We start from the raw sequence: 13,353 nt of genomic DNA, 5'->3' as shown, positions 1-13,353 counted from the left end.
TCTGGCTTGGAAAAGTATAGATCTGTACATTTTTGCCTGGCTGATTAACCAGTTTTGGGTGGCTACTGGATTACATTGATTGGGGAAGGGATACTTTATAATCCTGATTGATTTTTTGGGGGTGGTGTACTGAATTCGTTCTTATAGCAGAGGCTGTCACCACTGAGCAAAGGGAAGAATGACTCCTTGAGGGATTTGGTCTTTTTCTTAAGAAACCAGTCTGTGTCCAGAAACCAGTGAGTTGGACTGGACCTCTCTGAGTGTGTATCTTCTGTAATCTAAGGTCTCACCGCTTACTTAGACTGACCAGAAGCCATGGAGGGATGTGTGTCATGCTGCTGGAATGACACCTCACAAGCTTTACTGACCAGAGGCCCAGGCTGTGTCATTAGTCATAGTTAAAGGAGAAGGTTGAACACCACTGTTCCCACTCTCTCCAGTATCTTTGGCCAACTGTCTAACTCATGATTTAAATGTAAGGCAAATCTCTTGCTTTTCTGGTTTTGTTTGTTTGTTTGTTTGTAACACTCAGATGGTGTCCTCTGCCTTCTCCTCTCCCAAATGAGGAGAACCAAGATCAATCGCTCATGCCAAGTGCAAGGAAGCCACACTAGGAACCAGCTTCACTCTGCGCCCTCTCCTCAGGGTTCTCAATACTCTTCACACTCCAAGGGACTTCTCCAGTCATTAACTAGGAGAACGTCCCTGAAAGTATAGTCTTCCCCACCCACTATTTATTCATTGATTCACTCAACATTCCTTAGGGACCAGCATGGGTGAGAAGTAATGCTGGATGCTCAAGACTCAAAACCATCCAAACCCTGCTTTGAAGGTCAGTTGGGTAACCTGATAGTAAACTGTCTACATCACTGTGAAAATAATATTGGATATGCTTTATGTTGCCCTTGAAAGCAAAATTTTATATATGAGTACGTCTTTGGGCCAGAATACCTTCAATTAGTATGTGTATATAAAATACAATTGTTCATATTAATACGATTGCTTTATAGTCTGAATATTATGAAAGAAAAAGATGAAATGCTATTGACTTACAGAGAATAAAGGTCACGTGGTCATGATATCATATTCTAGCAGTGATTAGGTGATTAGGGAAGCATAGTAACTCTTTTTTTTTTTTTTTTGGTTTTTCAAGACAGGGTTTCTCTATGTAGCTTGGTGCCTTTCCTGGAACTCGCTTTGGAGACCAGGCTGGCCTCGAACTCACAGAGATCCACCTGCCTCTGCCTCCCGAGTGCTGGGATTAAAGGTGTGTGCCACCACCGCCCCGGCTCATAGTAACTCTTACAGGACTCTGAATACTAGTAATTCTCCACAAAACCAATCTATTTTAGTGGCATTATTCACATGTTACCATATGGTAATAAGAGAGGGAATACATGTCACCTGGGAAGCTAAGGTTGGTTCCGGGTTCCATGGGACCACAAACAGAGAAGGGAATATTTAAAAGTATAGACTAACGTTCGGACATGCAGTTAGGTATGGCGTATGTAAGCCCTGAAGCTTTTGCCTGTGTGCCTCAAACGGTGGACTGTGGTAGGCACAGCAAAGGTGAGTGTCTTCCGGGCTGGGGAGACGGCACCGTGGTCATAGCTTGACTAGCGAGCATGAGAGTCTAAATGTGTAAAAGCCAGACGTGGTAGTGTCTGTCTGTTCTTCCAGGGCTCCGTGGGTGAGATGGGAGGTGAAGGCAGAGAGCTTCACACACACACACACACACACACACACACACACACACACACACGCACACACGCACACGACGAACATCCCCTCTGCTCATTAGACATATTAGGGAAAGACTTGGAAGTTAGGGAGAATAGTGTTTTATATACATGGAATGAATTTTTAAAAACTGACCTTACCCACCGTGTTATTCTGTCTTAAAAGCTATGTTACTGCTTGCCTCTCCATTTGTTGTCATTATTTGAGACAAGGTCACACGTGGTCCAACCTGGCCCTGAACTCACCATGTAACTGAGATTGGCCTAGAACTCCATCAGCATCCACACACATATGCATATACATATACTTTTTAAAATCTTAAAAATACGTGGCTTTTAGAAGAAAAAAAAAATTGAGACAGGGTCTTATGTAGCCCAGATGGTCTTGAACTCTATATGTAGTCAAAGATGCCCTTAAACTCCTGATCCTCTGCCAGTCCCTGACTGGGGGACTACAGGCTTTTGCCACTACACTTGGTTTTCTGTGGTGTTGAGGGAATCTGGGACTTCCAGCATGCTAGCTAGACAAGCATTGTACTAGCCCAAGAAGTTTTATGTATTGCAGTGCTGGGGTGAGGGGTTGATCTCAGGCCCTCACACAGACTGAGCAAGTCCTCTTCCAGCACCAAGCCAACTACAGCCACAGCCGTAGAACAATCTGAATCACTTACGGAGCTAATGTTAGCTTCCTCCCTTTCATCCTAGCTCCTTTGCGCAAAGGAAGCATGGAATTTTCCGGAACAACAATCACGCAGGCAGACAGATAGCATTGCTAAACGCCCCTCCCCGGCTGTTTTTACCTTACTTGGGGCGGTGGAATTCCTACCACTATGCAATCCAACTGGACTCGGCTTCCTTCCGGGACTTCTCGGCTCCGTAGCTTCTGTGTGAAGCGGGGAGGCTGCCCCAGAGGTTCTTCGTAGTACAGGGACGAAGGCGAAGACCCCGGGGTGCTGTCGCCAGCAGCAGCCTCGCCCGCAGCAGCCAGCTCGGCTTCCCGCCTCTTGGCTTCCCGCTGTTCGATCGCGTGGTTCAGCTCGTTGTCCCTGCTATCTGCGGGGATGGGGATGGGTACCGAGGCTCTTTCTCGCCTCTCTGTCAGATCTGAGAAGGCGGGGCTGTTTTCCTGCAGGACTTTGTTTTGGGATTCCGTTTTGCTCCTGTGGTTTTTGCAGGCCCGAGGTCTGATCCTCTTGGAGCTGTGAGCCTTGAAGAGGGAGGAGAGCTCCTCGATGAAATCGGCGGCCTTGTTCAGGAAGACTTTCTTGGACTGGGTTTCAGAACTGTACTGTGGCCTCTTTGTCTCCGGGGGACTGTCCGTAGAGCGGGCAGGACCTCGAGGGCTGTCCTGGCAGAAGGCAGGCTCGAAGCTTGGTTTGGGCGAAAGCTTCTTCGTCTGGTCGGAAGACAGACGTTTCCGAGCTTGCGCTTCATCCACTCTCTCCAGAGGGTCGTGGTTGATGGCCAGCCTCGCCAGGTTGACACTCTCGTCTAACTCTTCTTGGCTCAGGAAGGCGGAAAGATCCGGAAGGTCCTCTGGGCCCCCTCCTTCTGCAGCCCCAGAAGGACTGCCGAAGTGGAAAGGGTTGGCGGAGGAAGGCTCCGCTCGACTTCGCTCATTGTCCCCACGATGTCTGGTTTCAGCCAGATAGCTTTCTCTCAGAAGCTGAGAGATGGAAGTGGATGCTTCTATGCTGTCGTCTTGCATGCTGTAATAAAGTGATGGGCATAGAGAAAAAAAAAATTCAGATCACTGCCACGGAATAACAAGCCTGTATTTACTATAGCACAGACGTCAATTATGTAAGAAATGCTTGAATCACCTAATGTTGGCACTTTCATAAAAGCGAAAGGCTTAACAATGACTCTTCATTATAAAAAGGAAATGAAACTCAATTAAGTTTCTCTGAAATTAAAAATAAAATCCTGCCGGGTATGGTGCCAAATGCCCTTAATCCCAGCATTTAGGAGGCAGAGGCAGGTGGATCTCTGTGAGTTCTGGGCCAGCCTAGTCAGTTCCAGAACAACCAGGGCTATATAGAGATATCCTGTCTCAAAAATCCAAAAACAAACAAACAAAAAACACCTGGGAATTACTATTTCAGTACTTTCTTTACATTAAATTCAATTGTACAAGCTATGAGATAACCATATCGATTTTATACAGTGTCAGGGCTGAGGGTGGAACTCCGTGGGAGAACACTTCCCTAAAATGTGAAAAATGTCTAAGCCTAATTTATAAAATTGTTTGTTTGTTTGTTCGTTCGTCCATTCATTCATTCATTCATTCATTCATTGTTGTGTAAGGCACACATGGGTCATGGAGGTTCTTTCTTCCGCCATGTAGGTCTAGGGATCACACTCGAGCGTGGCTGCAAGTACCTTTACCCACCGAGTCATCTCAACCCATCAACGCCTGATTTTGTTAACAATTGCAATGGTCTTTTCGGTTATGATGTGTTTTCATATTCAAAACAGATCCGTTCTGCATCCTTTCCTCATTCTTGCCAATTTTGTTAACTTGATGATAATAGAATTATAGAAAAATAAAAGACATTGACAGCATGTTGTCCTTTAATTTACTGAAAAATGTAGTCTTGATGTATATGGCTCGTGAAAAAGAAAGGATGTTTATGTTGGTGGACTAGCGTCAAGCTGTTTAAATTTAGTGTTGGTGCTGGGCTCAGTCTGTTCTTGAAAGCTAAGATAATCTGGCCTTCGTGCTGAGTCTAAGTTGTGGGGCTTTGTGTTTTGTTTGTTTGTTTGTTTGTTTAGATTTAAAATAAAAAAAAATCTGTATGTCTGTGTAAAGTATATACACAAGTGCCAGGGATCAAGGAGACCAGAGGCGTCAACTCCCAATGTGGGTGCTGAGAATAAACCTGGGTCCTCTGCAAGAGCAGCGTGTGCTCTTAATGGCTGAACCACCTCTCCAGCCCCAAGTCTAGGTTTTTAAGAAGACCTTAAATTAACGTTGGTTAAGAGAAGACATGAGAGGTAGCTGAATGCAGCACTTGGCAGGGGACTTCACATACCTGAGTGCCAGTCTTAGTTTGTAAATTGTGAATATATGAATATATTACCTTTTGAAAATAAATATTTTGTTTCGTTTTTGGAGACAGGGTTTCTATGTGTAACCGCCCTGGCTGTCCTGGAACTCACTCTGTAGACCAGGCTGGCCTCGAACTCACAGAGATCTGCCTGGTATGTCTCCTGAGTGCTGGGATTAAAGGTGTGTGCCACCACTGCCTGGCAAAAAATGAATATTTTTTAAAACCGTAAGAAAATAGTATGGGGCTGGAGAGTTGGCTCAATGGTTAAGAGAGCACTTGTTCTTTCAAAGGACCCGGGTTTGATCCCTAGCACCCACATGGATGCTCACCACTTCCACAGGCACCAGGTATACATGTGGGCACACACATACATGCAGGCAAAGCACTCATATGAATAAAATTTAAAGATCTAAAAAAAAAAATTAAAAAGAAAGAAAGACAGACAGACAGAAAGAAAGGAAGGAAAACAGCATAATGTGATTTGTACTTGGTGATGTCACCCATGTGTTGATTCAGCCACTTACTAGAGGAGGAGCAAACTTGTAACTCCCAGGCTGTTAATTCTCTCCTCTCCTGAACAGGTGCTCAGGGATGGCTAGAACCTTCCCATTGACCTTGACTTACTCAGCACCCCACCCTTCAGCTCCGCCCACCCTCAGACATGGTGACTGAATGAAGACGATTTGCCGTTCTTTGCTACTAGGTATTGGCCTTGTCCTGGGAAGATAGGAAAGGAAATAATACCCTAACTCTCCGCTGTCCTTAAGATTCATGGCAAAGCCTGTTTCAGTCTGTCCGTCCCTTCTGTCTGACCCGGCAGCCCCTCCCTTACATCACACCGAAGGCTTCCTGGGAACTTCCCTGGCTCCCAAACTTCCACAGTGCTATCCCAAACTAACCTCTCAGTTGGCAAAGTCGGCAGTCACCTTGAGAGGGCAGTTCGAGATAGCTGGGAAAGGATGGCTAGCAGTGAGATGTTTTTCACACCCTTGCCAGCAGAGCCTGGGATGGTTCTCACTGGAGTTGTTTATTTCAGTGAAGTCTATTGTGCCTTCAAAGGTGATGAATTTAAAATTCAGGGGTGTTGGATGAAACCACCACTTTAATCTAGAAAGATGGCCATTACGGCATGGACGATAATATGAAAACTGGAACTACGTCCAGTAAGATTTAGTTAAGCAAATTATGATATGCTCATTTACTAGGATAGTTTCAAATTTTGTAGAATGATAACATACAGAGTAGCACGTGAAAGCAAAACTAATATCTCAGCTGAAAATTTTCATTTGTGTGTGAACTCTGTGGAAGACAGATGTATGAAATAAGGCTCAAAAATGCTATTTGAAAGCTTATTTAATATACTGACTATCACCAGGAATTCATAAACCAATTGTTATCATAAACCCATTTGTTATCAACTACTTCTTTAGCTTAGTTGGAGTTTCTGAATCACTGAAGTGTGAGGGTGAAAAGTTAACGCTGCCTCAGAAAGCAAGATGCTTTTCCGTCTGAGGGCTGCTAATGTTTACTACGTCAGGATGTGACTTTATCTTTAACTTTGTGTGTTGCATTGGCTTAGATCTTGAGCTAACCCAGAAGTGAGCAGTGACCTTAGAATTAGAGAGAGCTGAGTTCAAAGTATGGCTTCCTCTCTCAGCAGGTGACTGAGACATTGAGTGACTTCTCTGGGTTTGTTTTCCTTATCTTTAATTCCACGCCATCTCTTTCTCTGGGAGGTAGGAGCGACAACTCCAAGAAGATGAAGCCCTTCACATGTGGCCTGTGGCTGTGAGGATACCATTGGCATTATTATTTTAAAAAGAAATGGACATTTCTTTTTCTTTCTAAAACAGCACAAATATTAATGTTGACATTCCAGAAAGTTTATACATAGGGTGGAAGTGGAAAAAAAGTCAGTGATTTCTCTATCTAGTTTTTTGGGTTTTTTTTTTTTTTTTGTGTGTGTGTGTGTGTGTGTGTGTGTGTGTGTGTGTGAAGAAGCCAACTGAGATATGTGTGCTTGTTTTTATGTCTATGGTTATAAAAACTATTCTGGCCGGGCGGTGGTGGTGCACGCCTGTAATCCCAGCACTTGGGAGGCAGAGGCAGGTGGATCTCTGTGAGTTCGAGGCCAGCCTGGTCTACAGAGCTAGTCCAGGACAGGCTCCAAAGCTACAGAGAAACCCTGTCTAGAAAAAACCCTAAATAAATAAATAAATAAAAATAAAAACTATTCTGATAATAAAACTTCCAAGTATTCAAAAATGTAGGATTTACATAGCAGCTTAACGTTTTATGCTCCAAGATGAGTGCTTGGCACTCAACAGCTGATGCTTCCTGGATGTATTGAGGTGAGAAAGTCTAACTTCTGGAAGCCTTCCTCTCAAGCTGTGGAAGAGGGAAGACAACAGTAGCCGTCTCTAGGCTGACGTGATGGTTAAACGATCTGGGCACTTGGTATTTAGTACACAGTCAATAGATGGTAGTTACTCCTGTCACGTAACATCTACGGCCATTCATGATGGGGAAAGAGTAGCACTGGTGAAATAACTTCCTTGGGAAGACCTTGACGAGACATTGACCTCTAGCCTCGTCCTGACCCAGGATGTCTGCGTTCTGTTGAGACAGAAGCTCAGGAGCGGGCTGTCCTTTCTTCAAAGACCTGTGTTCTCTCTGATTGCACCGCTCACTGTTCCCACCTCTCCTCACTTCCCAGACAAAATTCTGCGTCGTTTGCAACTCTTAGCCAAACCTTCACCACCCGGGGACCCCTTCCCTCTCTCCAACATGCCTGAAAACCTCACGCACTTATCACCAAACGCAGCACTTAATGGAATACATTGAATTTGCCTCTTTATCTTTTTTCATCGTCTCTTACATTGTTCCGTGTTCTCTCCACAGACGGAGAGCAGAAGGTAGTCGACAAATATCTACTGCATTATTTTGTTCACCAGAACTTCCTATTCGCTCTATGACTTTTTTTTTTTTATTTCAGGGTTAGGTAAAAAAGATAAAATGACAAAAGAAAACTTATAGTCAAAATAAAAACTATATGGTATTGCAAGAAAGAAGGAAAAAAAGGGGGGCTTCATATACATTAGGCAAGTGTTCTATCACTGGTCACAACCCTGCCGTCTCATCTAATAAGTATTAATTGAGCATCTTCTATGTGCCAGATGCTATTCCAGGTACTGAGGATTCAGTGGCCAATAAAAGACAGAGCTTCCGGTTTTATGGAACTGATTTCCTGGGGGTGATGATACCAACGCTAAGAACAAAAAATAAAGCAGGGCGTTGTGGTCCACCCTAAAGCAGGGAGGGTGGTCAAGAAGGGTGAGTTACTTTAGCTGGGAAGGACAAGAAAATCTGTTCTGGAGACATCAGCAATCTGATCAACTGGGGAGACTGTTCTTTACCAAAGAAGAAATGTCAAGGTCAGAAAGGATGTGTGTCGGGTCAAACCCTATGCACCCAGCGAGTGAAAAAGGAGACTGGAAGACAAGGTTGGAAATGTACAAGGCCATAGACTGGGTGTGGTGGCTCATGCCTGTAATCCCAGCGCTTGGAAGGCTGAGGCAGGTGCATCGCCATGGGTCACGGGTCAGTCTGGACTACTTAGTGAGTTCCAGGACAGCCTGAACTACAGAGTAAGACCCTGTCTCAAAAATAAATAAATAAATAATAAAAAATAAAAACAAGAAAAAGAAAGGAAGGAAGGAGGAAGAAAAAGGTAGAAGGTCGGATCATATTAGGCCTTGCAGAACATGGGAAGGACTTCAATTTTTTTTTGACCTTATGAATGGAGAAGATTAATAGGAATCAGTTGTGATGTGTTATGCAAGTGACGGGGGTGTGGGTCAGTGAGGGATAGCAGCAGGAGGTGGTAAGGAATGGTTGGATTTGAGCTCTCTTTTGAAAGCGGAGGCCAATGATTTGCTCATAGGTTGAGAATGAGAGACAAGAGAAAGACAAGGGTATTTATGACCTGAGCAACTGGGTGGCTGGCAGAATCAGGTTTGGGGAAAGGAGACCATGAGTGTTCTCTTAGACATTTCATCTGGGGTGTTCTTGGACATTTGGTCATATTCTCATGTCTGTCCCTTGTAAATTGAAATGTAGCTTTATGCCACTTTCAAAATAAGAGGAGTAATTGCTCTTGAGAGGATATTATGGTATTTGTGAACTGGACCGTGCTGGAAATGGAGCATCCCCATCAGTCCTCTGGATAGACTTGGCTATCGTCCTAAGTCAGAGTGGCCACACAGAGAACTTACTCAACTCAACTGAATTTCTTTGTGTTTCCTTTCCTCTGACTTTTCCTGAGGAGAATTTGCCCTGAGAACTTGTTTGCTTCAAAAAAAAAAAAAGAAAAAGAAAACAAAACAAACAAACAAACAAAAAAACCTAGATGCTAATGCCTTGAGTTCTCTCTCTCTCTCTCTCTCTCTCTCTCTCTCTCTCTCTCTCTCTCTCTCTCTCTCTGCTTTTCTCTGTCTCTGTCTCTCTTTCTCCATTGGCACAGGGTCTCACTGTGTAATCCTAGCTGACCTGGAATTCACTATGCAGACCAGGGTGGACTCAAACTCATAAAGACCCACCTTCGTCCTGGAGTGCTGGGATTAAAGGTGTATGCTACTCTGCTTGCTTCCTTCCTCCCTCTGGTGCTTGGGGTTGAACCCTGAACTTCTGGCATACTGGGCAAGTGTCTATTACTAAGCTCTATCCTCAGCCAATGGGACATCTTTCTTGACTCATTATAACTTGGTGCTATCCTTCTTCGGGCTCTAAAAAGACTGTTGTTGGAAAGGTCATGCACTATAAGTTGATCTCTCATTTGTAAGGTGACTATTTATGTTGAGACTTTGGGGGTTTAGTTCAGTGGTAGGACATTTGCCTCCTATACAGAAGGCCCTGGGTTGGATCTCCTGCATCACATAAACAAAAAAACAAACTGTGGTATTGCCCAGAGAACTGGCAAAGCCCAACATTAAATGACTCAAATTTAAACATAAGTGTTAGAATTTTCTGGCTATGAAATATCAATAATTGTTTATTACTTTATTATTATTTTTGGTGCTAGGGACTGAACTTAGAGCCTTGCACATGCTAAATATGTCAAGTATCATTATAATATATTTAATTGAAAAAAAAAAACAACCACAGAGGTTGGAGGTGAGGAGAGGTTGTTCAAGAGACCAGAATCTCAATTAGACAGAAGAGATATGTTCTGAAGATTCTCTGTGCAGTATGGTAACTACAACCAATACAACAGCGTATATCAAAGTATAAGTATGTGAGGCATATTAATTAGCGTGACTTAATCACTGTACTATATATATATATATATATAAAAAGCAAAACATTATGTTATTACCATAAACAAGCACAGCTTTAGTCAATTAACCTTAGTAAAGCTGTAAAACAGGAAACATCTTTTATACACAGCTCTTTAAACACTGCTGGCCACTCACTGCAGTGTGGGGAACACATTCATAAAACCACAACAAAAACAAAGCAAACTCATAAAACCCAAACCTAGTTTCTAGGACGACACAAAACAGCCTAATATTTAGTAGCTATTGATGAAGGACGCTGGGACAAGAAAAGTTAGTCATGCTTAAGCAACTTACTTTCAACTGCAGCCCCCCCCACACACACACACATCCCATGCTTACTGCCTAGGCTTTAAAAATAGAGTGTTGTGCACATTTAAGATAGTTATTTTCTGCCAATATGTAATGAGTACGCCTAGTCATTACGTTTTCGTTAGGGAACGATAAGATAGTGTTCTCTTTGGGATTTTGTTTGTGTCTTTGTGACAGGTTCTTTTGTGGCTCACGCTACTCTCAAATTTGACTTGTAGTTGAGAGTGACCTTGAAATCGTGATCCTCCTGCCTCTACCTCTTGAGTGCCACTTTTTAAAAAAATTACATTTTCACAGGGCGCCGGGTGGCACACGCCTTTGATCCCAGCACTCGGGAGGCAGAGCCAGGTGGATCTCTGTGAGTTCGAGGCCAGCCTGGGCTATAGAGTGAGTTCCCAAGGAAAGGCTCCAAAGCTGCACAGTGAAACCCTGTCTCAAAAAGCCAATAAATAAAATGACATTTTCTTCACTGAGAGAGAGAGAGAAAGGGAGAGAGAACATGAGGTCATGCACATGTGTACCATTGTTTATATGTGGAGGTCAGAGGGCAACCTGTGGGAGTTGGCACTCTCCTACCATGTAGGTCTCAGGAATTGAACTCAGGTCATTAGGCTTGGCAGCAGACACATTTACCTATTAAACCGTCTCACTGGCCCCACATTTTTTTTTTCCCTTAAGACAGAATTTCCCTATGTAGCTCAGTCTAGCCTCTCTCAATCCTCCTGCCTTAGCTTTCTGAGTGTTGAGATTACAGATAGAATTTCCCAGCATAAATGAATTCTTTGGGAGAAATTCTTGCTTGGAGAACTGTGTATGGAACATCTTTTAAACATTGAGCTGCAAGTGAGATGTACTTTGTGCACCATTACAATGCCTATGCCTTGATTCATACTACATTGATCATCTTGACCTTTGTGTTATTTCTAGTCTATTTGTAATGTAAATGGCATTGGTAATTTAACGCATTAGTATAGACAGACATGGGGATGAGAAATGGGAAAAGGCCAAAGGTCCAGAAATAATATGACTCATTCTCTTAAAGAACTTCTAGTCTGGAGGAAGAAAAACAATAGACAAAGATAAATCCAGACAACAGATGCAGTAAGAAAATATGTTGAGGGTGAACCCCGAGGCACACACATGTAATCCCAGCACCTAGAAGGCTGAGGGAGGAGGGTTGTGAGTTTGAGAGCAGCCTGGGCTACACAGCAAGATCCTGGGTTTTAAAAAGTTGTTCGTTGGCCGGGCGGTGGTGGCGCACGCCTTTAATCCCAGCACTCGGGAGGCAGAGCCAGGCGGATCTCTGTGAGTTCGAGGCCAGCCTGGGCTACCAAGTGAGTTCCAGGAGAGGCGCAAAGCTACACAGAGAAACCCTGTCTCGAAAAACCAAAAAAAAAAAAAAAGTTGTTCGTTTGTTTAAAGATGAAAAAGAATGTGTTGGAACAGAGGCAAAGCTGAGACCACACACAGGAGAATTAGTGAGAGTCTCTTACTTAGACCACTCCCCGAAGGCCAGAGTCTGACAGTGAAGGGACTTTGAGAACATAGGGCAAGGCCAGGCTGGCCATTCTTTCGGTGCTTTCATAAAATTGATAAAGGCCAGTAAGTAGGAAAGAAAGATTTCACTGATGTTCAAGGAAGGGAGATTGGCTTTACAATACAGCATGTGTGTTTTGTACACAGAAGAGGACCAATGAGAGACTGTAAGAGATCATGTAAGAGATACTGGTGCCAGAGCCCAGTTACTACTGAATCTGAAACACAGCAAATAATTGATAATCAGAAAGTCCCAGGGCCTGTCAAAAGGCCAATGGAAGGGATCTACGGTTAGAAAGGTATTTGCAGGCTGAAGTAGTTTCATGGTACACCATCTAACTAGTATATACAGGTGCTGAGTTTTAGCCTCAGCATGAGGGACAGAGGGAGAGGGAGAGGGAGAGGGAGAGGGAGAGGGAGAGGGAGAGGGAGAGGGAGAGGGAGAGGGAGAGGGAGAGAGAGAGAGAGAGAGAGAGAGAGAGAATATGTAGAGTATGGAGAGGTTGATGGTAGTCCCAATGACAGGTATGGAAACACAGAGCTAGTATATAGAGCAGTGGTTCTCAACCCTCCTAATGCTGCAACCCTTTAGTACAGTTCCTCATGTTGTAGCAACCCCAAACATAAAATTATTCTCATTTCTACTTCATAACTGTCACTTTGCTAGTGTTTTGAATCATAATGTAAATACATGTGTTTTCTGATGGTCTTAGGCGACCCCTGTGAAGGGGTTGTTGGACTCCCAAAAGAGCCATAACCAACAGGTTAAGAACCACTGATACAGGGAATCATAAATGTAAAATTTCTGTCAATCCTTATAAACTGAAACGTTCTTTTTTTTTTTAAACTAAGAAAAGTAAGGAGAGCCAGGCGGTGGTGGCGCACGCCTTTAATCCCAGCACTCGGGAGGCAAAGCCAGGCGGATCTCTGTGAGTTCGAGACCAGCCTGGGCTACCAAGTGAGTTCCAGGAGAGGCGCAAAGCTACACAGAGAAACCCTGTTTCAAAAAACAAAAAAACAAAAAAACAAAAAAACAAAAAAAAAAGAAAAGTAAGGAGAAAAAGGACCCCCTTACGTTCTTCAGCCTCTATTTCTATTAGTTCTTTGTAGCTCAGATAATTAAGACTTTGAAAAAAGGTAAGTTCCCTAATTAAAGTGGCACAACATGTTTACAAGGTTGGGAGGTAAGTGCCCCAGGTAAGTTTGCAGTCTCAAGATCTCATCCTGGATGAAGTGGGATCTGGAGGCTCTGTTGAGGAGGGGGTGCAGTGAGGTTCCAGGGGAAGGCGATGAGCCAGGCCGCCTGTGCAGAGCTTGCCGAGGTGACTCGTTCTGTGTGAGCTCTGGGAACGTTCTAGTGTCCACAGGTATAGTCACACT

General features: G+C 43.7%; 1 protein-coding gene and 1 pseudogene across 1 annotated transcript in view; both read right to left on the bottom strand.

Annotated features, from left to right (window-relative positions):
* Mypn (myopalladin) overlaps positions 1 to 3,447 on the bottom strand; it is a 74,427-nt gene extending 70,980 nt beyond the window's left edge. The window contains exon 1 of the mRNA XM_059282250.1: positions 2,540 to 3,447. Coding sequence (XP_059138233.1) covers positions 2,540 to 3,447 — 908 coding nt within the window. The remainder of the gene's footprint in view (positions 1 to 2,539) is intronic.
* On the bottom strand, positions 524 to 721 carry LOC131893998 (small nucleolar RNA U3; annotated as a pseudogene).
* Positions 3,448 to 13,353: the final 9,906 nt, after the last annotated feature.

Source organism: Peromyscus eremicus, chromosome 16_21 (assembly GCF_949786415.1).
Source record: "Peromyscus eremicus chromosome 16_21, PerEre_H2_v1, whole genome shotgun sequence".
Lineage (NCBI taxonomy): Eukaryota > Metazoa > Chordata > Mammalia > Rodentia > Cricetidae > Peromyscus > Peromyscus eremicus.
Note: the sequence above shows the minus strand (reverse complement) of the source record. Positions and strands in the feature narration are given on the sequence as shown.